Raw genomic sequence first — 27,080 nt, 5'->3', positions numbered from 1 at the left:
TTTAGACTGCTACTTATGAGAAAAAAGTACTAAAATACTATGCATCTAAAACAAGTAATAGTTTCTCACTCCCCCCTCTCCCATGATTGTTATCCAATAGATTGTCACCAAACTCCATTTTCATGGGGTTACCAGCTCTTCTCTGGCAACTGGTAGTAAGGAGTACAGCTGAATTTGCTGTTACTTAATGAAAACGGGGGCCAGGAAGGAGAAGAGAAGATTGGATTTATATCCCGCCCTTCACTTGGAGTCTCAGAGCAGCTTACAATCACCTTTCCCTTCCCCTCCCCACAACATCCTGTGAGGTAAGTGACCCTGAGAGAACTCTTTCCAGAACTGCTCTTGAGAAAACAGCTCTTTCAACAACTGTGACTGACCCAAGGTCATACCAGCAGAGGCATGTGGAGGAGTGAGCAATCAAACCCAGTTGTTTCAGTTAAGAGTCCATGCACCTAACCACTACACCAACCTTGCTGTCAGTAGTGTCATGTGACACTCTAGGAATTTCTCTGATCTCTGTGGTAAAAGATTATGAATGGAGGAGAGATTCTTAGATGTGACTTTCAAAACCTTTAATGGCATAAGATAATGAAACAAAAACATAGAGAGGATCCAAAATGGACGAAACTTTTGGGTCTTCACCCAGAAGTGATGCTGCATCAAGTGATGCCAAGCAATTACCCCGTCCCATTACCCCACTTTTCCTGTGAGTGCCTGCGAGGGATGGGGGGCGGGGGATAGCTTTTCAGGTATAGTGCAGATTAAGTCTTGTCGTTGTTTTTGTTAAATCCAGGTGTCACCTCTAATGTTGTACAGATATTATTCACACAGTTTTAGTATGGAAAGTAATTTACCCTCATTTCACAAATCTTTCATTTTTTAAAAAAAATCTGAAACAGAACACAAATTTGGCTTCCATTAACAGCTACATCACTAATGAAACATTTTTGCTTCTTCGGCATAGCTGGTACTATTAGATCAGTCTCACTTGGAAATAGATAGCATTGTGCCCTAACTTGGTTGTTTGAAGAAGAAGAAGATGAAGAAGATATTGGATTTATATCCTGCCCTCCACGCCGAAGAGTCGCAGAGCGGCTCACAATCTCCTTTACCTTCCTCCCCCACAACAGGCACCCTGTGAAGTGGGTGGGGCTGGAGAGGGCTCTCACAGCAGCTGCCCTTTCAAGGACAACCTCTGCCAGAGCTATGGCTGACTCAAGGCCATTCCAGCAGGTGCAAGTGGAGGAGTGGGGAATCAAACCCGGTTCTCCCAGATAAGAGTCCGCGCACTTAACCACTACACCAAACTGGCTCTCTTGATAACTGAAAGGGTCTCCAGTGTGTCAATACAAGAAATTAACAGACACGTGAACATCACTGTTTTCCTCCTCTGTACAGCAAATCACTCAAAAAGTGAGGGCAAAATTTGGAACTAAGTCATGTCTCTATACAATCCTTGGGGGGGTTCCACGGCTAGGTGTATGAAGCACAAAGATTTGAAATGGAGCATAGACCATTTGTACTGAGTCTGATCTGTTCTTGGCAGGCAGAAAAGTGCAGAAGAGGAGGATGGTGTACAGAGGGGAGGTTAAGCCCAGTGGGATGTTAAGAACGTGGCGAAGCACAGAAATTGTAGGTCATCGGGGACGCTGTGATCCCGATTGCAGGGGTCAGGTCCAGGTCTTCTGTAGACATCCCAGGGGCTGGCTGGAAAGTGAATCTCTGCATGAGACTCGCAAAGAAGAGGAAAAGCTCCATTTTGGCCAGGATCTCACAAGCACACACTCGCCGACCTGTAATAAGGCAGATGAGACAGAGAAGCCCTGTTTTAATTATAATACTTTAATACCCTTTCCCCCATGGAATGATGGCCGAAAATACAAAGAAGTAGGGTCTCAACTCCAGATTGTTGGAGGAATTGTCAAACTAAAGGCTCCCCATATCATACGTGGGGGGAATGTCCAACAGTGTCAAATTTTTGGAACTAGCGGTGGAGCAAATAAAACTTATATTCGATCAAACCATTCCAGTAGATTTTAAACTTTTTATTTGATATCTGGCCTGATAAGTTGGCAAGTAAAGATCAGGAATCTTTAATCTCAACAATGTTGGCGATAGCTTGCATGATGATTGCTAAAAACTGGAAACCCCCATATACCCCCATGATTGAAATGTGGTATAAGTTATGTGACAAGTATGTAGTGGGAAAGACAATGGATAACCCTTTCTTCAATAATGATACCGATTTGGCTATAGATTATGATTTGCTTTGGGCCCCAGTTTTGGAATTCTTCGGGGAAATTTCTTTTTTGTCCAATAGAATGAATTATAAGCTATTTCTCAGTTCTTAATAACTAGCATATTATATACTGTTTTTATACATTGTTTGTTACATGCATCCAATGGTCTAAATTGGATCCTTATAGGTTAGATTTATATTTTTATCATTTATTTTCCTCATACACCCTTTGTGCTGGATTGGATTTAATAAATAAAATTTATTTTTTAAAAAATATAAAGAAGTAAACATGAAGACAGACTAAAGTTCATAGGAGCCCAGTAATTAAGACTACTGAGGAAGAATGCTAATGTTGATGAGATAAGTGAGAAATGGCCAGCTGAAACAGTGTTCTTTCAAATCAATGGACTTGAGTACCTGATCTGTTAATTAAACCCACGGTGATTAATCTAAAAAGCGTTACCTGCAGAGAAAGGCAGGAAGGCATCTCTCTTGACAAACTTTCCTTCGGAATCAAGGAAGTGCTCTGGAAAGAACTGAAGTGGTTTTTCCCACTCTGATTCATCATACAGCGCTGAGTACAGTAATGGAACGATATGTGTACCCTGCAAAGTCAAAGCAAAGAGTGGTTGAAGAAAATGAAGATGGCCCATCAAGTACATTAGCGCTATTCTTCAAAGAAAATGCCATCCCACAAACTGAGTGAAGTGCGAATTCAAATGCAAGGAAAGCAATTTTAAAAAAATTGAAATTTTGGTACAATCCAGATAAAGTCTTTTTTCAGTAAAAGAAACAGGACATAGAAGCATTTCCTTCCCTGGTTCTGTTATGCCACGGAATTAAGTGTTGGATGCAAAAAATTCACAGATGTGCCATGTTCAGTTGAGCAATGAATGTAAAGCAAGGAACAATCACCTTTGGAATGAAGTAGCCTCCAAGAGTGACGTCTGCAGCGGTGGCATGTAATGAGGCAGTAGGGGAAACACTAGCAAACCTCTGAACTTCGTGAATCACTGCATCTGTGTAGGGCAGTTTTGCTCGGTGCTCTATCCGTGGCTGAGCAGACCCAATTACATTTGTTATTTCTTCTTGCACTTTCTCTGAAAAAAGAGAACATTTTCACCAATGAGGTAAATGTCTGTTTCACCCAGGTACCAACTTCCCCCCCAAAAAAACCAAAACCAGGAAAAGGGACAACAGGAGAAGGCCAAGAAACTCAACTGTTAAAAAGTGGCCTTTTAAACAATGAAAATTAGGCCAAACAGCACCCCCCCCCCAAGAACCAGAACCAGAAGAGAAAAGGAGCAACAGCAGCACAACACAGCAGCAACAAATCAAACACAGAATCCTTTTAAAACAGTAAAAAACTTAACTTTTAACAATACAGGAACTTTACCAACCCCTCCCCCCCCAAAAAAAACCCTTCACCCTAACCCAAAAAAATCCAAGCCACCCAAATCAGGAAAAGTAAAAGGACACTGCACTTTTAAAAGTCCTCTCAGTGAAGTTAGATATGGGCAAATTGGCAAAAAAACCCCCCACCCTAGCAGAACCCCCTAACCTCAAATAAACTAGTACCCACCACCCAAATCTGCACAAGTAAAGGGACTCTGAGTCTTAAAAAGTCCTTTTACCAACTAAAATAAAAACAAGAACCCCAAGACTGTCTTACCTTTTAGACGTCTTCTCTACTCCAGGCAAGTCTGGTAAGGCTGAGAGAGAGCAGCAGCAGCTGAGGCCAAGGGCCAGCACAGCACAATCTTTCTCTCACACCAACACACACCAACACAGCAGCAATGGAGGAGTCCAGCCAGGCAGACTCCTTAAAAAGGTTCTCTGACCCTACAGAGAGCAGTTTCAAAAAATAGCACTGCTCTGTGATTGGCCAGACAAAAGAACAACATTGTTGCTGATGGCTGGAGGATCAGCTACACAAAAGCCCTTCAAAGCATGCATTTGCAATGCATTTTGCAAATGCATGCTTTGGATTGGCTGCTGGGGCTCCTCTTCCCCCTCCCTGATCCCAGGGAGGCTATGGGAGAGGCGGGAAAAGGCTACCAAAGGCGGGAAAGGAGGCAAGCAGCTCCCCTGAGGCTGCAGAAGTCCCTTTCCCGCCTTTTGCATTGACTTCCATATACTTCCAAATATTTATACATAAGTATATGGGGAGCTATACTCGGCTCCCGCATAATGGGCCCAAATTGGAATCAGCTGTATGCGATTCCGTATACAGCCGAATCAGGGGTGATTCGGCGGTTGATTTGGTTCGGCCGAACCGAATGCACACCCCTAGTTCTGGCCTCTGCATATGTTAAAACACCTTAATTAAGTGTTTAATTTGCTGTTCAGGTGTGTGTGTGTGTGTACATGCATGCAGATACCTTTACATAGGTGAACTCTTAACTTCCATTTCATGGTATCTGAGGTAGTGTGTCTGCACATGAAAGCTCATACCCTGAATAAACTTTGTTGGTCTTAAAGGTGCCACTGGACTCAACATTCAGTGGGGACAGTAAACACTCCCAAAGCAGACAGAGCCAAAGAGGGGGAAATGGGCCTTTATTCAGGCTGGCAGATGGCAAAAACCTTTGGGGAAAAAAAGAACTCTTTTGCATCCAGCTCTATCAGATCAGGCTTTCAGGGGAAATTGTTGACTGAAAGAGCAGACAGCTCTGTTGTGTGAGTCCCTAGGCTGATAAAGCACAGAGAATGGCCATTTATCGTCACCATCCTAAACGGATGGTTGGCCCAGTCCTGAGGAGGCCCTTTTGAGCCATAATGACAGAGTGGAAATCCAGAAATATTTTTTTCTTTAAGTATAATTTAGTCTTCACTAGAATGAGCATTGATGACCAAAAAAAAATTCTGATAGAAATATGTCTTCTCATCCTCAAGAATAATGTGAGGAAAAAACAGAACAGCAGTGAGATCCTCTGAGGCAGCAAAGATAACTGAGGGAGTAGCACACGTCCTCCTTGTCATGTGATCGTTTGGGCGGGAAAACACCAGAGGGAGAAGGGGAACACTCAGTCCGCTAGAAACCTTTGGAAATCTTTTCCATGGCTGGCCTGTGCACTCACAGTCCCAATGTGAGACTGCACAGAAGCCATGACAATGAAACTAGAGTTCAGACCAAATGTGAAAACACTTACTGTCAATTATCTCAAAATCATCATTCTTCAGCAAACAATACATTTGAATAGAGAATCCAATGTGCAGATTTCTTTCCGTTTCGCTTTGTGTAAATGGAACCCAGATGTTCTAAAATAATGGAAACCAACCAATAGAAAGCACTCACTCTGGATTTCGGGGAACTTCATCATCAGCAACATGCCCCAACGCAACGTAGTCGAAGTGGTCTCTGTGCCAGTACCAAATAAGTTCCTCACAAGAACTTTTAGGTTTTCATTATGGAAAAATCCATCACTCTTGTTCTTCTCCTATAGAACAAGAGGAAAGACATGATTAATACTACATACATAGAATACATCCATACATAGCCAAATAAATACCAAGAGGGTTGTGAGGATTTCATTGCATTAATGGGGATGACTTCATCAGTCATCTTGCCATTCCCTCTACCCAAATGAGGACTAGTTAAAAACAGGGGGGACTGGAGATCTTCCAGAATTACAACTGACCTCTAGATGACAGCAATCAGTTCCTCTGGAGAAAATGACTGCTGCAGAGGCAGGACTCAATGGGTGGTTTCACACTGGGAAATTGATGCAATATTATCCCGTCCGCAAAAAAACCACTTGAGTTTCATCCTTTTCAGAGGGATCAGGCACTGGCCGTTTTAGCAGCAGGATCCCAGCAGCGGTCTGTGGTTGCCCATTCACACTGCTAGCATGCCTCAACCATGGACCCACCGCAGAAATGGTTGTTTTTTTTTAAAAAAAGTCCCCCCCCCCCGGTGTGCGCGCTCAAGCAGAGAAGCGCACAAGCGCTCCTTGGAGAGGGGTTGGGAGGGGGAACGACCCTGCCGGAAACGGTTTGGCACGATCACACAGCTCTTCTGCTTATGAGTCACGCCCAGGAATTCAGATGGCTTGCAATTATGCAACCTGAATGCGATTCAGGGGGAAACTACCGGGAAAATCCAGGTGGCTTTTGTAATCCAGATAGGAGGCATTTGGAGATGGGGTGAGAATGGGTTTAGACCGGAGGGCAGATGTGCTCGTGTGATCATGAGCTTTTAATCCGAATGGATGGTGGGTCTAGGTTGGGCCAAATCTCTTGTGTGCAAGCACCCTGTGGCATTACACCCTGCTGAAGTCCCTCACTAAGTTCATCCCCTCTCACATCTCCAGGAATTTTCCAACCTGGAGATGCAACCATAGCTACACAGAGAAAATATCTTTCTAAAATACCAAACCATGAAAAGAAATAAAAGGAACAGAAGAAAAGAGCTCAAACTCTGGAAGATTTGAGATTTAGTGTTGGAAGGGTTGTACAATTGTATTTTTTATGCATTTTTAAAATTTTGAAACCTTTTGTAAAACTTGTAATTTTATCACTGTCGTATGCCGCCCTGAGCCTAAAAGTCAAAAGGAAAAGGCAACCTAAAAGTCAAAAGGGAAAGGCAGCCTAAAAGTCAAAAGGGAAAGGCAGCCTAAAAGTCAAAGTTAATAATAAATATATTTAAGTAACCTCAGTATTAGGTAGCCACGTGGTGCAGAGTGGTAAAGCTGCAGTACTGCAGTCCAAGAGTTCAGAGCCAAGAGAGCTGTTACCAAGAGGTTGTCCAAGGAGCATAGTCAAGCATTCCAAGGGTTACTCACAAGCAGGAGTCAAGCAGAGCCAAAAGCCATAGTCAAAAACCGGTCCAAGGGTTACACAAGCAAAGCAGTTTTCAAGATTGTAATCACAGAGTCACCAAAATGACTTGTTGCCTCCACACCTGCCAGCCTCTCTTGGCTGGTTTTCATAGGCATGTGCCTAAGGGTCAAATTTGCTGCCTAGGAATAATTCTGCAACTACTCAGATGGTTGGTGTTAGGCCAAGAGGCAAGCACTCTGCCGTCTCTCCTGTAGTTTTGCTCGTAACTTCTGTCGGCAGCACACAAAGGGTTTGGGTGATACTGGAGGGCTAGAAACTTAGTTTCGCTTGTTCACTCAGGGCTGGAGACTGTTGGTGGTTCTGCATCAGCTGTTGTCTGTAACTCCTGACCAGTCTGTAGTTTCTCTTCCTGCTTGCTAGCTTCTGCTGACTCAGGGCTGACCCCACTGTGATGTAGTCATTAAGAGTGCAGACTCTAATCTGGAAGAACCAAGTTTGATTCCTCACTTCTCCACATGCAGTTGCTGGAGTAACCTTGGTTCAGTCACAATCAGAGCTTCTGCTCAAGAGCAGTTTCTGCTCGAGCTCTATCAGCACCACCTACCTCACAGGGTATCTGTTGTGGGGAGGGGAAGGGAAAGGAGATTGTAAGGCCCTCTGAGACTTCGAGTGAAAGGTGGGGTATAAATCTAATTTCTTTTTGTTCTTCTTCCTGAAGAATTCCATTCCATTCCATTCAGTGTATTATTACAGTCATTGACCAGAACATGTAAGTTATTTAGAACAACCTTAAAAGTACTTTATAAAAAGTCCCACAAAGAGTCTACATATTAAGATTTGATGGCTTGAGGGTTATAACAGTAAAAAAGAATACAAAAGATTATTATTTAACCCTTTAAACCTTTTCAAAAGTCACTATAAAATTTGTTAAAAGATTTACAGTTTGGCCTATTTGTCTCACTTGTTGCGTTCTTTATAAACCTGGGAACAGCCACCTGGTGGTTCCTATCTGACAGAAGATAATCTAATTTGAGTTTATTTGATCTGCCAGGGAACCCTTCCTACAGCGGGCTGATAATTTCCCTTCGACTTGCTGTATGAAAAGGACAATTAAAGAATATATGCTCCAGAGAATCTATTTCAGGTTGGGAACAGGGACAGAGCCTAAGTGCATAAGGAGTCCCTTTATACCTCCCCTCTACAACTGCAGATGGCAAGGACATACTCTTAGCTAAAGTAGAGGCCCTTCTAGTGTTGTGAGATTCAAGAAAGTATAGGTAGGCAGCAGGGGCAACTATATATCTACTGTTGGCTGACCCATGACATGCAAACACATGTGTAATAAGCTGTTGCCTTGAATCTGTTAGTTTCTCTGAATTCTCAGGGTTTTTAAATATAAAAATCTCAGATTTTTTTATTTTAAAATTATATTTTTTAAACATTCTTTTCCCCTCCCCTTTTTTTTCTTTTTCTTTGCAGAGACATAAGGGGAAAGACTGCGGAACTGGACAAAGTGGAATAATACGTGCACTGCGTATTTAACTTGTGGGGGTGGAGGGTTGTTCATGGTGAATTTGCAAAATTTCTTCCTCTCCTGCAGGTAATCTATTTGTCTACAGAGACAGTTCATGTAATACATTAAACATGGTGGAAAATTAGGAAATCACAGTTAGTTTGATGGGTTGTTCCCCCACCCAATGCTAGGTTCCTTGACAGTTGCCCATACATTCACATGCAAACTTTTAAAACTTCTGATGAGAAATTCAGCTTTGATTATCAACATACTTTAAAAACTCTATAGAAGGTTTAAAAATTAGAAGATTCTCTTATAAATACAAAGCTTTTGCAGACGATATAGTGTTTATACTGGAGAATCCGATTCAAGGGTCACCATTGTTGTTAGCCAAGATAAAAGAGTATGGAGAATTAGCAGGATTGTATATAAACAAAGAGAAATCAAAATTCTTATGTAAAAATATGCAACCAAATAAAATAAAAGAACTACAAGAGGTGACGGGTTGTGAAGTCACAACCAAAGTTAAATACCTTGGAATAGAGATAACAATGAAGAATATTGATTTATTCAAAAACAATTATGAAAAACTGTGGTGCAAAATGGACAAAGATTTGATGAAATGGAATAGGCTTAACTTGTCCTTATTGGGTAGGATAGCTGCAATCAAAATGAATATTTTGCCAAGAATAATGTATTTATTTCAAACCATCCCGATCGTAAAAGATGCAAAACAATTTAACAAATGGCAAAGGAAAATCTCCGACTTTATATGGGCCGGAAAGAAACCAAGAATAAAGATGAAGATTTTAACAGATGCTAAAGAGAGAGGAGGTTTTCAACTTCCTGATCTAAGACTGTATCATGATGCAGTTTGTTTGACATGGATTAAAGATTGGATAATGCTGTTAGATAAAAAACCTTTATGGTTAGAAGCTCACGGAAATAAATTCGGCTGGCACGCGTATATGTATTATGGGAAGAATAAAATGGATGGTCTTTTCTCTCACCACTATGTCAGAAACACTTTACTAAGTACTTGGATAAAATATAAGAAATATGGGGACGAGAGAAAACCGCTGTGGATAGTGCCAGCAGAAGTAATAAAAATAACAGCTGAATCCGACGATAAAAGAGAAATGTCATATAACCAACTGCTCAAGATTCGAGGAGATAAAATTGAATTAAAATCTTCGGAAGAGCTAGACAATAAATATGATTGGTTTCAAATGCAACAAATTAAAAGCTTGTTGGAAAATGATATAAAATTGGTAGGAATTAGACGAGAACAAATAGAATTGGAAAGGGTCCTGCTTGGTGATAATGAAAAATTGATATCAAAAGTATATAAGTTATTGTTGAAATGGTCTACAGAAGAAGAAGTAGTAAAATCTCAAATGGTCAAATGGGCAATTAATGTGAATAGAGAAATACAAATGGATGCATGGGAATACCTTTGGAAGAACTCAATGAAGATATCAACTTGCCAGAGCATAAAAGAAAATTGTTTTAAGATGATGTACAGGTGGTATATGACTCCGAAAAAACTGGCTAAGATAAGTAAGAAAATGTCGGATAGATGTTGGAAATGTAAAAAACATGAAGGTTCTTTCTTCCATATGTGGTGGACATGTGAAAAAGCGAAGATGATACAACAAGAAATCTCCAAAATTTTGGGCTACGATTTTAAGAAAATTGCAGAGACGTTTTTACTTGGATTACAATTAGAAAAATTTCCAAAAGAAGATAGGACTCTAATTTGGTACCTGTTATCAGCTGCTAGGACTTTATACGCGCAGCTTTGGAAGCAAGAAAAAATACCAGAGAAATGGGATTGGACCATGAAAGTTTTATCGTGGTGTGAAATGGACAAATTAACTAGAACACTAAGAGACTATGATTTAGAGATATTCAAAAGGGAGTGGAGAAAATGTAAAGGATATATGGAGAAAACTTGGAAAGTAAAGAAACATTGGACAATTTTTTAGTTGTAAGAATATATATATTGAACTTTGAGCAGTTAGAAGTGCCTTTAGTATTGGTTTGAATTTATAACCTCGGGGAAGTCAACATTGGAGGGAGGGGGGATGGAAATGTCATATGGGTTAATGCGAAAAAAAAATTAAGAAATAGTTAAGTTTTGTAACCATATGCTACCAATAAATTGTTTAAACCCACAAAAAAAAACATACTTTAAAAACTCTGTTACCTCTTGCTGTCGGATTAGAAACGCATCAATAAGGCTCCTCTGGTCATTCACATCCAGTTCTTTGAGGCGTTCTATGAAGGTGTCCTGTATGAAGGCGTGAAATACTTTCATGTTCTCAAGAACTGTCCTGCGACCAGTAAAGAGAAAACCCAGAGCAGGAATCATGTTGTAGAGCTGAAAGAATAGCATATGAGAAAGGAAAAGATTAAGAGACCCCCAATCCCAATAGCTGAGGCAGACCCCTAATCCCGACAGCTGCAGGCATAGGGCTTCTAGTGTCCTGGCCCCACTGATGGACCTTCTGATGGTACCTGGGTTTTTTGGCCACTGTGTGACACAGAGTGTTGGACTGGATGGGCCATTGGCCTGATCCAACATTACTTCTCTTATCTTACGTTCTTCTCAAAGCATTTTTTTCCTCTCAGAGGAAAAAATTATGACACAGGGGAAGTGAAATGGGTGATCTTGCTCTTTCTCCCAGACACATCTTGCCACAGCCAGGAAAAAAGGGGATCCAAACTGGCAGGTTCAGTTCAGGCATTTTTGTTTGCTTGTTTGGTTCTGCGTTCAAACAATCTCCAGACAGAATAAAAAGCAGTGGAAGAAATCAAAATCCCACTATCTGGCCATCTGAAATTCTAGTGAAAGCTAGATCGGCATTTTTGGGCTTTTTTCTCTCTGAAATTCTGACTCTTAGGCCTCTCTGTACACAAAAGCCTCTCAGAACAGAAGGGGAACTGCACAATAGTCCATGATCACGGAGCTGTCATGAAGAAAGCTGGCCTTGAATCCTTCTCCCCGATTGTCATCTTCACACTGCAGGGAGTTTTAGATAGAACAAGGAACATGCCATGCAATTCTCTACTTCTGTTCTAAAGTGAGTCTGGGGGACGGGAACATGGAGGCACCAATGCAATTTACACTGTGGAATCACTTCCAGAGAAAACCAGAAGCGATGTCACATTGCTCTAGGAATCACTGGAACCTTTTGGTTTTGCCATAGAGTTTCTGTTGATTACCACAGCAACATGATGTCACTTCTGAGTTTCATCCAAAAGTGATGTCACTCATGTGACACATGACACCCCCCCCCAAAAAATCCCACCATTTCTCAGATAAGCAGCAAGACCTGATAGCGGGAGGTCTCTCACCTTAGTGAGACCTGGCAACCCTAAAACTTATACAGTTTTAAAAGGACTGCTTCATATAGTTTCCTAAATGTTTCACATGAGTTCCAGGTTTCTCAGATCAAGCCCTGAACCAGCCCTGAAAACTAAGGGATCCCTGGCCCCATGGCAGCTCATTAGATGGACTTGCAGAGTCCTGAAAACTGAGGGATCCCTGGCCCTATGGCAGCTCATTAGATGGACTTGCAGAGTCCTGAAAACTGAGGGATTCCTGGCCCCCTGGCAGCTCATTAGATGAGCTTACGGAGTCTTGGGACTTCCGGGGTTGGATCATGGAGAATTGAGCTGCTTCTCAAAAGGGGAGTGGACCAGAGCCTTTGTTCTGGGTAGAGAAGGCGATTTCAACGCCTACTGCCCACTTTTCTCAACGAGGGAAAAGGCCAAGACATGCATGGAATATTCTGAGGAGATTTACTTTGGTTTAGGAGGAGTCCCAGCGGGGGTTCCTTTTAGGCTTTGAAGAGTCCCCATCGAGGAATTGCATTCCAGCGTCTACAGAGGGTCTCCGTGGTAATTAAATTGACTTACATTCATCAAGATTCAAGCTTTCTTTGGACTATTTAAATTTCTGAATATTAATATTAGAAGAGGACGGTGTTGAGAAGGTTAAATGTGGCTGCAAGGTAAGAAGATCTTTATCTTTTATTCCGGGACTAAAATCAACTTTATTTGAGATAAAGAATGGAATTTGGACTTAGCTACAATATTCTAAAGTTATAAACAAGAGAAGGGGGTTATTTTGAGACTTTTAGGAGATTTAGAAGCAAAGTTAAAGGCAAAAAAACAACTTATGTTTAGAATACTTGTGGTTTCTGTAAAAAAACCCCCATCATCACTGAGTTGCTGAGCTGGAGGACTGCACAGGAAGTGACGCATAGATTATATCGTGAGATCTTTCAACCATCGAGAACGGGACTTCGTGGCAAGAAAAGCAGGAAGAGGCCATTGAAAGAAGGGAATTTAAAGACCTCCTGGCTTTCTCTAGGACTTGAAAATCATAGAAAAATTGCGGCGGCCATTAAGAGAAGGTCAAAATAATTTAAAACTTTTAAAGAAAAAAACAGAACTTTAAAAATTATTGGAGCTGGCAGATTTCACTATTACAGAACAAAATATATTGGAATATATGAAATATATCAATTTTGATGGCCTTTTGGAGAAAAAGAAAAATTTAAAGGAGCTAGAAAAATTGTGGCTGCCATTTTGTCTACTTTAAAAACTTTAAAAATTAATATCTCAGGCTAGGAAGCCCTGAGGACGGCGATTTTGGGTGCATTGAAAAGGGCATCTCCTAATCTTCAAGATCCAGTGGTTTATTTTTGATTTGGAGAGATCAACCTGAAATTTCATTTTGGCAGTGAAGGAAGTGGAATGTCAGAGCAGAAGCAGCCAAAATTGACACATGCAAGGAATGCTTCACTTGAAGAGGGAAAGATGCCAAAAATACAAGACCAATTAGATGCCATGGAGGCAAGACTGATTAAAGTGATGAAGGACCTAATAACTGAAAATAAAAAGCAAGTAGTTAAAGAACTAGAGGTGTTGAAGTCAGAAATAAAGAAAGAGATAGAAGATCTTAGAAAGGACTCAAACAATGTTAAACAAAGTACATGTGGTTGAAAATAAGGTGAAAGATCAAGATTCCATGATTAATAAATTGCAGGAGAAAGCAGCACTGCAAGATTGCAAGTTAATGGAAAACCAGATTCGTTTGAGAGGAGTGCCTGAAGAGGAAGGTTCTGATTTAAGGATATATATAATAAGAAACATTTCTGAATTCTTAGAAATAGACTCTGATGAATCCAGTTATTTGTATGACTATATATACAGGGTTAATTCCCAGTATGCCAAGAAAAACAAATTACCAAGAGATGTGGTAGTCAAATTTATTGCAAGAGATATGGTGGGAAAGATCTTAAAAAAGCAATTTGAAAAGACATTGGAAATTGAAGGAAGCAGAGTAAGAATCATGAAAGAGTTGCCAAGAAAAGTCATAAATGACAGAAGATTATACAAAAAGCTAACAGACAAGTTGTGGGATATGGACGTGAGATACAGATGGATATTGCCAGATGGTCTAAGTTTTGAACATGGAGGAAAAAGCATTACAATTACAAATGTACTGGAACTGCGGAAGTTTTTTGAAGAAAATAGGGGATTTGGGGATACAGACTAAAAAGAAGAACCATTATGGATTACAAATTAATATCTTAGAATGTAAATGGACTAAATTCACCGCAAAAAAGCAGGGCTACATTTCAGTGGATAAAAAAATGTAATATAATTTGTCTACAAGAAGTACATATTAAACAATTGGATTACAAATTTTTATGGAATAAACAATTGGGAAAAGAATTTTTTTCCTTGGCTAAGGAGAAAAAATAAGGTGTGATTTTTTATATTAAACAAGAATTGGATCCAAAATTGATTTTTAAGGACAGTGAAGGCAGATATCTAGCTGTGGAAGTGACGATGAATGATAAAAAGATGTTGTTGTTGGGATTGTATGCCCCAAACGGGGCAAAAGACTCTTTTTTTAAAGATATCATGCAAAAATTAGACCAAGTGACTTATGATCAAATAATGATAATCGGAGACTTCAACAAAACAATTATAAATGATTTGGACAGATTAGGAAGAAGTAGTAAGGAGGGGAAATTATCAAAGTCATTTTTTGATTTAGTGAAGCAAAAAAATTTGGAAGATACATGGAGGAAATTTAATCCCAAGGTGCGTGATTATACTTTCTTTTCAGCAAGGCATAACTCTTTATCAAGAATTGATATGTTACGGACTACAAAAGATCTTGGACTTATGACGAAAAAATAGAGATTCTTCCTAAGGTTGGGGCCAACCACAATCCACTAATGTGGTTGACAAAAAAGTGTGAAAAAGATGGGGAGATGGAGAATAAATGAAGATTTGCTACAGAAAACAGAGATAGTGGTGTCTTTAGGAAAAGAAACTAAAGCCTTCTTTCAAATAAATGAAAATGAGGACATTCATTTCCAAACTGTGTGGGATGTGTACAAAGCTGTAATTAGAGGTCTTTTAATTACAATGAACAATAAAGATAAAAGAGATGAAGAGAAACAATTGCTCGATATTCAAAGAGAGATTGGAAAAAAAGAAAAGGAACTTTAAAAAAGACCGGGAAAAAAGAAAATAGTAAGGGAAATTACAATATTGCAGAATCAATTGAGACATTTGTTAAATAAAGAGGTAGAATGGAACCTTAAGAGATTATAACAGAAATCCTTTGAAGGAGCAAATAAACCTGGAAAATACCTGGCTTGGCAAATTAAAAAAAAAGGGAAAGTAAATTTCTTACTAAAATTGTATTGGAAGGTAAAGAAATAGTTGACCAAGCAGGAATTAAAAGGGAATTTTTTAAATACTATGCTAAGCTATTTCAAGGTCAAAAGGTGGATAAAAATAAAATAGATGCATATTTACAGAAAATTCAGGTGAGCCCCTTAAAAGAAAATATCGAAAAAGTCTTAAATGAACCAATTGAAAAAGCTGAAGTTGAAGCAGCAATAAATTCAATGAAATTGGGAAAGGCACCAGGTCCAGACAGTTTCACTGCAAAATTTTATAAAGTCCTCGCAGAAGTGTTAGTACCAAAACTTCAAAAATTGATGAATATTATAAGGATTGATGGGAAAATACCAAACACATGGAAGGAAGCAATAATTTTGTTGATACCAAAAGAAGATAGAGACACCACAAATGTTAAAAATTATAGACCAATTTCATTACTTAACAACGATTATAAAATATATGCTAGGATACTAGCAGAACGACTCAAACAGCATTTGAACAATTTTGTTAAAGAGGAACAAGCAGGGTTTCTCCCCAGGAGACAAATTAGAGATAATATTAGAACTGTCATAGACATTGTTGAATATTATGAGAAGCATCCTGAAAAAGAAGTGGCACTATTCTTTGCAGATGCAGAGAAGGCCTTTGATAATGGCCAATTTTCTTTAACACTTTCATCCTGCATTTTCAAATCTAACAGCCAATTATAAATTTTAGAGATAAGTTTCCGATCTGATTCCAATATAATACGGTTGAATTCATTCAATTTTTTAGAGAAGCCTATCCCCTTGTCCATTTTATACCTTGATGTAACTTGCATTTTAAGCCACCAATCCATACTGGAATTTTCATCAATATTCAATTCATGTTTGGCATCTAGTAGGCACTCATAAGTATGATTATCTCCCCAACTAAAAAGATACAGTCAACCACCAGCTGCTGTCTAGGCATCTTGCCGACGTGGGGATACAGGGGTCTGCCTTACAGTGGATCTCCTCTTTCCACCTCAAGAATCGATTATTGTAATGCTCTCTACATGGGGCTGCCCTTGACTCAGATTCAGAAGCTGCAGCTGGTGCAGAATGCTGCAGCCAGGCTACTAATGAGGCTTCCTCGTCAGGAGCACATTCAGCCTATGCTGAGAGCGCTGCACTGGCTTCCTGTTGCGTACCAAATCCATTTCAAGGTCCTGGTATTAACCTTCAAAGCCCTATATGGCCTAGGACCTACCTATCTGAGGGACTGCCTTGCCCCACATGTTCCCCAGAGAGCACTGTGATCAAGTTCTCAAAATCTTTTGGCTGTCCCTGGGCTAAAGGAGGCTAGGCTCAACTCCACCAGTGCAAGAGTCTACTCGGTTGTGGCCCCAGTACTTTGGAATACCCTCCCAGAAGCTATCAGGGCCCTGCAGGATTTATCGCAATTCCGCAGGGCCTGCAAGACTGAACTGTTTCTGATGGCTTATAACATCTAATGGGAGAGGGCTGCCACCACATCTGGATCCATAGCGCTTTTATTGCTAACTGCCCAGGATCTGTGCATGTGAGAAAGAAAATATTATATGATCTGCCTGAAGCAGCACCATTGTTATTATCTGATTGTTTTATTGTTTTAATATTGTTTGTTTACTGTCTATTATATGCTGTTAGTCGCCTTGAGTCTGTTTGGAATGGGCGGGATATAAATATAATGTAAATAAATAAATAAATAAAAGTTCAATAGTGAATCTTTATGCACACAGTTCTGCCTATACTCCTTGCACTAGAATTTCAACCATTGTAGAACCATATTTAAAATAGTTTACCATGATTGAGGGACGCCCCAACAGGCGGACATTTTCATTGATCAACTTCAGGAGTCTCACAAAAGTGGGATCTTCATATTGATATCGTTTGCCAAGTAATATGGACACTATAATATTGGCGGTGGCAGCGTTCATGATGGTAGTACTCTCAAATGGTTTGCCTATACAAAAATATTAAAATTAAAACATTACATTATGGAATGAACATCAGCATCTGCGTCACGTGTACCTCGTGCATCACCTTGCATATACTTCAGTAGCATTTATCATTCATTTAGTGCTTGCCTAGAATCAGGCTGTAGTGCGAAGAGATGGAATTCTAGACTGGACCACAACAAAATATGGCTTGGATATTTTTGATGCCTCCCAAATGCAAAGATAAAAATGTCAACTCACCTTCAAAAGATTCAAATTTCTGTATCAGGCAACGACACTCCTTGATAATTCTGTCTTCTATGGTCTTCTTGCCCATGCCATAGTCCTTTAACGTGGCTATCGCAAACCGGCGCATCACTTTCCAGTTTTCTCCATTAGCAAAAACAATGCCTGGAGAGAAACAGGACAAAATTACATGTCGGCATGCACAGCCATTGTAACTGTATAATAGAATAAAAAGGTAAAGATAGTCCCCTGTGCAAACACCCAGTGATTACTGACTCAAGGGGGTGACATCACATCACAATGTTTTCTTGGCAGACTTCTATGGGGTGAACCCAGCTCTCTTGTTTTTTTGGCGGATTTATATTCTGCCCTTTCCCATAAACAGGCTCAGGGCAGATTACAACATAAATTAAATAACAGTTCAAACCTACAATTTAAAACTAACACAATATTAAAACAGAAGAACAATAAAACATATATATTATGATACATTGCATTCTGCCAGGATCGAACTCAGGTTGTGAGCAGAGCTTGGACTGCAGTACTACAGCTTACCACTCTGTGCCATTGGGCTCCTGTATAACAGAGTACCTTCCATAATCATGGAACCTGACCATGGGAGAGTGGGGGTCAATTTATCTGTGTGTCAACAATTATTAGGTTCTGCCTCTCCCTAAGAGCAACGCTAGGGTGGCCATAATGTCTGAAGGCCAGCCAGGGACACCTTTGGGGGGCGGGAAGGTAGGGGTGCGCGCGCGCAAAGCTGCATTATGCAGCACAGTTGAGAAAGTGCCTTATCCCATATACTGATGAAGTAAATACAGGATCTGAGAACAAAATTGCACCAGAAGACACAAACACAAAGCTCCCTTACACTGAATCAGTGCTTGGGTCCACCAAAGTCAGTATTGTCTACTCCAGTCACAAGAGCAACACAGAATAAAGGTCAGATGTTTGAGAGCCGCAAGACATGAACATCGGATATTTGAGAGCCATGGAAGGAAGGAAGGAAGGAAGGAAGGAAGGAAGGAAGGAAGGAAGGAAGGAAGGAAGGAAGGAAGGAAGGAGGGGGGAGGGAAGGAAGGGAGGAGGGAGGGAGGGAGGGAAGGAAGGAAGGAAGGAAGAAAGGAAGGAAGGAAGGAGGGAGGGGAGGAGGGAGGGAAGGAAAAAAGGAAGGAAGGAGGGAGGGAAGGAAGGAAGAAAGGAGGGAGGGAAGGAAGGAGGGAGGAAGGAAGAAAGGAAGGAGGGAGGGAGGAGGGAGGGAGGGAAGGAAGGGAGGGGGGGAGGGAGGGAGGGAAGGAGGGAAGGAAAAAAGGAAGGAAGGAAGGAGGGAGGGAAGGAAGGAGGGAGGAAGGAAGAAAGGAAGGAAGGAGGGAGGGAGGGAAGGAGAGGAAGGAAGGAGGGAGGGAAGGAAGGGAGGAAGGAAGGCCGGCCGCCCCCTCCCGCCAGCCGCCCTCCCCCGCTTTCGGCCCCCTCTCTCCCTGCTTACCTTCTTCCAGGGCGGGTGGCGGCCTCTCCTCCGGGCGGCTGGTGCTGCTGGCGGGGCTGGCGGTGGCTGCGGAGGCCGGGGAGGGCCTCCGCTGGTCTCTGGAGGGCCTCCAGGGACCAGCGCCGGCCTCTTCGTGGCCTCCGCTGGTCGGTGGAGGCCCTCCAGAGTCTCTGGAGGGCCTCCAGGGACCAGCGCCGGCCTCTCCACCGCCTCCCCGGCCTCTGCCACCGCCGCCGGGCCCCGCGCGCGGGCGGGGAAGGCGGCGAGTGAGAGAGGGAGTGTCCCTCCGCGTGCGCAGAGGCCCTGCGCATGCGCAGGGACGCTCCCTCCCTCACTCGCCGCTTTCCTTGCCGGCTCGTGCGGCCCACCGGCTCTCTGGCTGGCTAAACCGGGACCTCTAATGGTCCCGGTATAGCCAGCCCGGGAGGCGGGAATAGGGGGCCAGAACCAGGACTTTCCCGGGTGCCCGGGACGGTCTGGCCACCCTAGAGCAACCGCCAATGAGAGTTGACAGAATGTGAGAGACAGTTGGAAAACGACTATTAAGAACGCAGTTGGGTGATGGCAGTTAGGGAATTGAGAGAGAAAAAAATATGCCTGTTCTGACTGAGTGAAGCTGAGGTGCAGGTCACCTTATACCTAAATGGAAAGAAAAGTCAATTTATAACAATAATCTGGGATAGAGACACAGACCAAAAGTTCAAGAGAGAAGGATTGTACCTATAGGAGTAATAAAATTGTATCCAGATATTAAAGAAGAGAAGTGGTTAACATATAAAGAACTTCTAAAAATTCAAGAAAGAAAGGTGGAATTAAAATCGGGTGAAGAAATACAATATCAATATAATTGGTTTCAATTGCAACAAATAAATAGTTTGCTTGAACAGGACATCAAGAACTATGGAATAAGACAAGAACAAACAGAACTGGAAAGAATGCTGTTTGGAGAAAATGAAAAGCTGATTTCAAAGACATATAAACTATTATTGAAATGGTCTATGGAAGGTGAAGTAGTTAAATCACAAATGATAAAATGGGCGATAAATATAAATAAGGAAATACAGATGGAGTCATGGGAATACTTATGGAAGAATTCTATGAAAATATCTACATGTTATAACATAAAAGAAAATTGCTTTAAAATGTTATATAGGTGGTACGACACCTAAGAAATTGGCAAAAATGAACAATCAGGTGTCGGATAGATATTGGAAATGTAAATGCCATGAAGGACCTTTCTACCATATGTGGTGGATTTGCGGAAAAGGCGAAACAATTTTGGCAAATGATTCAGCAAGAGATTTCGAAAGTTTTGGGATATAATATCAAGAAGGCACCAGATATCTTTTTGTTGGATTACAAATGGAAAAATTTCAAAAGCAAGATAGAACAATAATTTGGTATATGCTTTCAGCTGCACGGTCATTATATGTGCAAATGTGGAAACAAGTCAAAATACCAGAAATGTGGGAATGGACTTTGAAAGTCATGCATTGGAGTGAAACGGACAAACTTACAAGAATCTTAAAGAACAAGATCTAGAGGAGTTTAAAAACGAGTGGGGAAAGTTTCAAAAATATATGGAAAAACAAAGGAACGTTAAAGGACATTTGGTGATCTTTGATAATGGTTAATCTTTAAAGTAACTATATATGGATTACAGTTTTTTAAAAAAGTAGGATTAGTGGATTATAACTTTTTCGTTTACTTGCTAATGACTAAGAAGAACTACCATGAAGATGGATTATAATTATAACCTTGGGTTTTTTTGGAGAAAGATACTTTAATAGATGGAGTTTATTACCTTATAACAAACTAAATTAAATAGTAATATGGAGATGTCTGTTAAGGGGGTAGGCACCCTTAACAGGGGGGGTCACCAAAAGGGGGGGGTGGGGTGGAGAAAATGTTATATATGTGTATTAACATTTAATGAAAAATGATAGCATACCGATACAATATATTACATTATAATAAATTGGTTTTTTTTTTAAAAAGTTCAAGAGAGAAAAATGTTGTAACCTCTACTTTACTTTCTTCAGCGTTACGTTCAAACCACAAATAAAAATTAACTCCATTTGCTTAACTCTGTGGGCTGCATGTCTCAAGGAAAGAAAACACACACACACCAGTGAATGTCTCAGTATATACAAGTTTGGGGATATGAATAAATGTGTGACTGGAACAGTGTTAGAAACCCCCCAACCCCAATAACTGCTGAGGTGCAGGTCACCTTATACCTAAATGGAAAGAAAAGTCAGTTTGTAGCAACAGATCCCAAAGTCTGGGATAGAAACACGGCTCAGAAGTTCAAGGGAGAGAAATGTTGTAACCTCTACCTTACTTTCTTCGATGCGATGTTCAAACCACAAATAAAAATTAACTCCATTTGCTTAACCCTGTGGGCTGTGTGTCTCAAGGAAAGTAAAATTGTCCAAAGTAAAATTGGTGAATTGGAATGTTTAGTGTTGGGAGAAAACATAGACATTGTGGGAATTTCAGAAACTTGGTGGAATGAGGAGAATCAGTGGGACACGGTGATTCCTGGATATAAGTTATATCGGAAGGATAGGGAGGGAAGGGTTGGAGGTGGGGTGGCTCTGTATGTCAGAGAGGATATACGGTCCAGTAAGACTGAGGTCAGAGAATTAGATTCCCTTTTAGAAATGCTTTGGGTTGAAATAGAGGGCCCAAAAGGAAATTTAACTATGGGAGTTTGTTATCGCCCACCAAATCAAAAGAGAGAGGACGATTATAATATGATGGAGGGATTAAAGATAGCGGCTAAACGTAAAAACTGTGTCGTAATAGGTGATTTTAACTACCCGCAGATTGATTGGGTCAATATGTGTTCTGGTCGAGAGAAAGAGATTGAGTTTCTTGATGCTCTCAATGACTGTGCTATGGAGCAGATGGTCTCAGAACCTACCAGGGGTGGGGCGATCCTGGATCTGGTCCTAAGTAATGCCCAAGACTTGGTGAGAGACGTAAAAGTGATTGCGCCGCTTGGGAACAGTGACCATAATGTTATTGATTTCACCATTTGTATAAATAGGGAGTTGCCCAAAAAGACCGCCACAACCACATTTAACTTTAAAAGGGGTAAATTCTCTGAGATGAGGAGGCATGTGAGGAGGAAACTGAAAGGAAAGGTAAATACGGTCAAAACCCTTGGGGAAGCTTGGAGACTATTTAAAACTATAATCCTAGAAGCTCAGATAAAATACATACCACAAGTTAGGAAAGGCACAAACAGGTATAAGAAGAGGCCAGCATGGTTAACAAACAAAGTAATGGAAGCTGTAAAAGGTAAGAAGGACTCCTTTAAGCGGTGGAAAACCAGTCCAAGTGAGATTAATAAAAGGGAACACAGGCAGTGGCAAATCAAATGCAAGACTGTGATCAGGCAGGCAAAAAGGGACTATGAGGAGCATATTGCAAAAAACATAAAGACCAACAATAAAAATTTCTTCAAATATATTAGAAGTAGGAAACCAGCCAGGGAAGCAGTGGGGCCCTTGGATGACCATGGGGTAAAAGGATTACTGAAGGAGATGGGGAAATGGCTGAGAAGCTGAATGCATTTTTTGCCTCCGTCTTCACCGTGGAAGATGAGAAGTGTTTGCCCGCCCCAGAACCACTAATATTGGAAGGGGTGTTGAAAGACCTGAGTCAGATTGAGGTGACAAAAGAGGAGGTCCTACAACTAATAGACAAATTAAAAACTAATAAGTCACCGGGTCCGGATGGCATACATCCGAGAGTTCTGAAAGAACTCAAAGTTGAACTTGTGGATCTTCTAACAAAAATCTGTAATCTTTCATTGAAATCTGCCTCCGTTCCTGAGGACTGGAAGGTAGCAAATGTCACCCCCATCTTTAAAAAGGGTTCCAGAGGAGATCCGGGAAATTACAGGCCAGTCAGTCTGACTTCAATACCGGGAAAGTTGGTAGAAACCATTATCAAGGACAGAATGAGTAGGCACATTGATGAACACGGGTTATTGAGGAAGACTCAGCATGGGTTCTGCAAGGGAAGATCTTGCCTCACTAACCTGTTACATTTCTTTGAGGGGGTGAACAAACATGTGGACAAAGGAGACCCAATAGATGTTGTTTACCTTGACTTCCAGAAAGCTTTTGATAAAGTTCCTCATCAAAGGCTCCTTAGAAAGCTTGAGAGTCATGGAGTAAAAGGACAGGTCCTCTTGTGGATCAAAAACTGGCTGAGTAATAGGAAGCAGAGAGTGAGTATAAATGGGCAGTCTTCACAGTGGAGGACGGTAAGCAGTGGGGTGCCGCAGGGCTCGGTACTGGGTCCCATCCTCTTTAACTTGTTCATAAATGATTTAGAGTTGGGAGTGAGCAGTGAAGTGGCCAAATTTGCGGATGACACTAAATTGTTCAGGGTGGTGAGAACCAGAGAGGATTGTGAGGAACTCCAAAGGGATCTGTTGAGGCTGGGTGAGTGGGCGTCAACATGGCAGATGCGGTTCCATGTGGCCAAGTGCAAAGTAATGCACATTGGGGCCAAGAATCCCAGCTACAAATACAAGTTGATGGGGTGTGAACTGGCAGAGACAGACCAAGAGAGAGATCTTGGGGTCATGGTAGATAATTCACTGAAAATGTCAAGACAGTGTGCGTTTGCAATAAAAAAGGCCAACGCCATGCTGGGAATTATTAGGAAGGGAATTGAAAACAAATCAGCCAGTATAATAATGCCTCTGTATAAATCGATGGTGCGGTCTTATTTGGAGTACTGTGTGCAGTTCTGGTCGCCGCACCTCAAAAAGGATATTACAGCATTGGAGAAAGTTCAGAAAAAGGCAACTAAAATGATTAAAGGGCTGGAACACCTTCCCTATGAAGAAAGGTTGAAACGCTTAGGGCTCTTTAGCTTGGAGAAACGTCGACTGAGGGGTGACATGATAGAAGTTTACAAGATAATGCATGGGATGGAGAAAGTAGAGAAGTACTTTTCTCCCTTTCTCACAATACAAGAACTCGTGGGCTTTCGATGAAATTGCTGAGCAGACAGGTTAAAACGGATAAAAGGAAGTACTTCTTCACCCAAAGGGTGATTAACATGTGGAATTCACTGCCACAGGAGGTGGTGGCGTCCACAAGCATAGCCACCTTCAAGAAGGGGTTAGATAAAAATATGGAGCAGAGGTCCATCAGTGGCTATTAGCCACAGTGTGTGTGTGTGTGTGTGTATATATATATATATTTGGCCGCTGTGTGACACAGAATGTTGGACTGGATGGGCCATTGGCCTGATCTAACATGGCTTCTCTTATGTTCTTATGTTCTTAACACACACACCAGCAGAGGTCTCAGTATATATAGGTTTGGGGATATGAATAAATGAGTGACTGGAACAATGTTAGAACCCCCCAACCCCAAAAATTCTGTGAAGTGTTTTTTTTGTGTGTGTTTTCTCAGGAATTGATTTTTTCCCCCCTGATTTCAAACTTTATTGCTATTAAACAAGAATTTACAAGGTGAGATAATGAAGGAGAAGGAAGTTAACATATGAAATTATCAAATCGGAATAAATCAGCAAGGGATATATAGGATATATATACTCTCCATGGCTGTAAGTTCTACCTATGTAAACAGGTCTAACTACTCTTCAGAAAGAAGGACCTCACCGTGGCCATGATCAGTGTCCTCAAAGATTGGGATCACAGGCCTGTCCGCAAAGGCATCTGCCTGGTTCACCAAAGCTTCTTTTATCATCTTGTAACCTGCCAGAACGACCATTTTCTGGAATCCCAATTGGATGCTAAAGACAGGTCCGTACTCTTTAGAGAACTGAAAGGAAAATGAGGAATATCGTTCCGAACATTCAGCATAGCCCTTTACTCAAAGGAAGGAATTATAATTTAAATACAATTTTCCAGGCCTTGAATTCAGCAGGAGCTCACAGGCGCGCAGCTCCTGAACCTTTCTGAGGGTTCCCCCTCCTCCTCCCCACCTTGTCCATTGAATAGTAGGTGCAGCTGCAAAACAATCCCTAGATGAGCTCCACCACCTCTTTTTCTACAAAATGACCCCTGCAGTTTTCACAAAATCAAGTCCACCATCCTATGTACACGGTGATAAAATGAACCTTTCCCCCTGAAACGCAAGCTTTGTATATGGATGGAGATGTGTTAAAAATGTGAAGCAGCATTAAAACGCAGCTATGGGTGTTTTTACATTCAGTTTGATCCAGAGTTTTAGAGTCTTCAAATCGCCTGCCACTGTTCCGCTTTAATTATTTTCCTTTTACATTTAAGCGTTTTTAATTTTTTTTTGGGGGGGGTGTCTCTGATCAGAGGGCAGCCGGAATGCCGGTGCTTAGTTAAATGTATACGATTGCTTGGAAATCGTGTCAACACTGCAAAAACAATACAGATTTAAATTACAAGATGAGGCAAGCAATGATATGCAAAAATTTCAAGTGCTGTCAGTTCTCATGCAAATTATTGCACCTTGTGGCTTTTGGAGGAGTCTTCTAAAACGTATGAAAACTTCTACAATACAAGTTTGAAACGCCTGTAGAGAAAAGACCAGATCAAAACTCGTGTCAAGAAAAACGTTGCAGCAGCAGCTCCGAAACGCATCTCACCAAAACAAATGTAGATGCTTCGGGCAGCAACGATGCAAAACAGTTGTGAGAACGTTAGGTAATGTAAAAGGTGAGTTTCCAGTGCAGTGATAGAGAGTCACAAACTGTCAGTGTAAAAACACCCATTATTGATTAGTGTTGGTGTCCAGAAACAATGGTATCCTTTGAGACTAATCGGGGCTTTATTATTATGTTTTTTTAGCAGGAACGCACAGGATTAGTTCCAGCTGACTTGGCATCAGGGTGTGTGGCCTAATATGCAAATGAGTTATTGTTGGACTTTTTCTACCCAAAAAGCCCTGCGTGAAACAATGGTGACATCAAGGGGCGTGGTCTAATATGGAAATGAGCTCCTATTGGGCTTTTTCTACCAAATTAAAAAAAAAGCCCTGAGACTACTACATCAGCCTTCAATCCATTAGCCTTTAAGTCTTATCCAACTGAAGGGGCCTTACTTCTGCCTAGGTGCGCAAAGGGTCAAAATGAAAACATGCCATTCCTCTGGCTCTAGGTATTTCCACTCCTGCAAGACGAGCGCCTATCCACGAACAAAAAGTGCTTAGCCTCAGACGAACAAGCACAGAGCAAAGGGATGACGAGTGGCACAAGATGAAGCAAAGAACAGGAACTAAAATCAGGTCTCTAGACAGGGTGGAATTCTATCAGGAGCTGCTTTGCATATTAGGCCACACACCCCTGATGTAGCCAATCCTCCAAGAGCTTACAAGGCTCTTTTTTTGTAAGCTCTTGGAGGATTGGCTACATCAGAGGGGTGTGGCCTAATATGCAAAGGAAGTCCTGCTAGAATTCCACCCATTAGGGATAGCAAGTGAGATACACTGACAAGCAGTTTCCACTTGCAACTGGCAGCTCCAGGGCAACTTGTGCGAAAACGGAGTGAAGCCCCGGTAGCAAAAGGGCTCTCCAGCCCAGAACAAGCATAGTGCAAAATCGGTCAGGGAGTTTGAACAAAAAGAACAAGAAGATTACCTTCATCATGGTTTTGTAAGGTCTATTCAGATCCATTAGGTGCAGGTTTCCAATCAGTGGTAACGGGCGTGGTCCTGGTGGAAACTTTTGGCTACTGCTCTTCCAGAAACTGCTCATTTTCCAAAGGAATACAAGTGTAAAGGCAAATAAGAACAACATGGAAATAGGATCCATCCAGCCCATTTTCTTCAAATGAGAAGTTGCAATAGAATTCGATCAAGGCCACTGAAACAAGCAGCACAAATGGTTGCTATAGTCCAGTATAAGCTCTCACCGATCGTTGAACCTGTGCATTTTATTTTAACAGTTCCCCCATTTTCTGTGTGCTTCAACTATAAAAACTCTGAAGGTGCGCTATAATATTATCTAGACGGACGACCATGCTAGTTAATTATCTACTGGGTTCAAAGAGTAGCATTGCCAGGAGTAGTTAACAACTGAGCGTGGGTCGCTGTGTTGGCAACTCACTAACCAGAAGTTCAGTTGAACAAAGTTGGAGTTCGGTGGCACATTTAAGGCCAACAAAGTTTTATCTGAGTCTCTG

At 41.3% G+C, this 27,080-nt stretch overlaps 1 protein-coding gene across 1 annotated transcript; it reads right to left on the bottom strand.

Moving 5' to 3' along the window:
• Nucleotides 1-559: 559 nt before the first annotated feature.
• On the bottom strand, nt 560-26,872 carry LOC132566244 (cytochrome P450 2K6-like). The gene is made up of 9 exons (XM_060231077.1): nt 26,537-26,872; nt 24,585-24,747; nt 17,455-17,604; nt 17,059-17,219; nt 10,744-10,917; nt 5,538-5,679; nt 3,155-3,339; nt 2,703-2,844; nt 560-1,793 (listed from the first exon to the last, which is right to left on the bottom strand). Exons 1-9 carry the CDS (start codon nt 26,717-26,719, stop codon nt 1,606-1,608), a joined length of 1,488 nt encoding a protein of 495 aa, XP_060087060.1. The 5' UTR covers nt 26,720-26,872; the 3' UTR covers nt 560-1,605.
• Between the last annotated feature and the right edge of the window lie 208 nt (nt 26,873-27,080).

Source organism: Heteronotia binoei, chromosome 1 (genome assembly GCF_032191835.1).
Source record: "Heteronotia binoei isolate CCM8104 ecotype False Entrance Well chromosome 1, APGP_CSIRO_Hbin_v1, whole genome shotgun sequence".
NCBI classification, from domain to species: Eukaryota; Metazoa; Chordata; class Lepidosauria; order Squamata; family Gekkonidae; genus Heteronotia; species Heteronotia binoei.
This window is presented reverse-complemented; position numbering and strand designations above follow the sequence as displayed.

Bases quoted from the DNA above. Each gene is read 5' to 3' on its own strand.
- LOC132566244 (XM_060231077.1), bottom strand. From the start codon at position 26,719: ATGGGCTGGATGGATCCTATTTCCATGTTGTTCTTATTTGCCTTTACA. The intron at 17,605-24,584 runs GTGAGGTCCTTC...GTTTCTCTCCAG, and splicing joins GGACACTGATCATGGCCACG to GCATTGTTTTTGCTAATGGA. The intron at 3,340-5,537 runs GTGAGTGCTTTC...CTCTTTTTTCAG, and splicing joins GAAGTTCCCCGAAATCCAGA to AGAAAGTGCAAGAAGAAATA.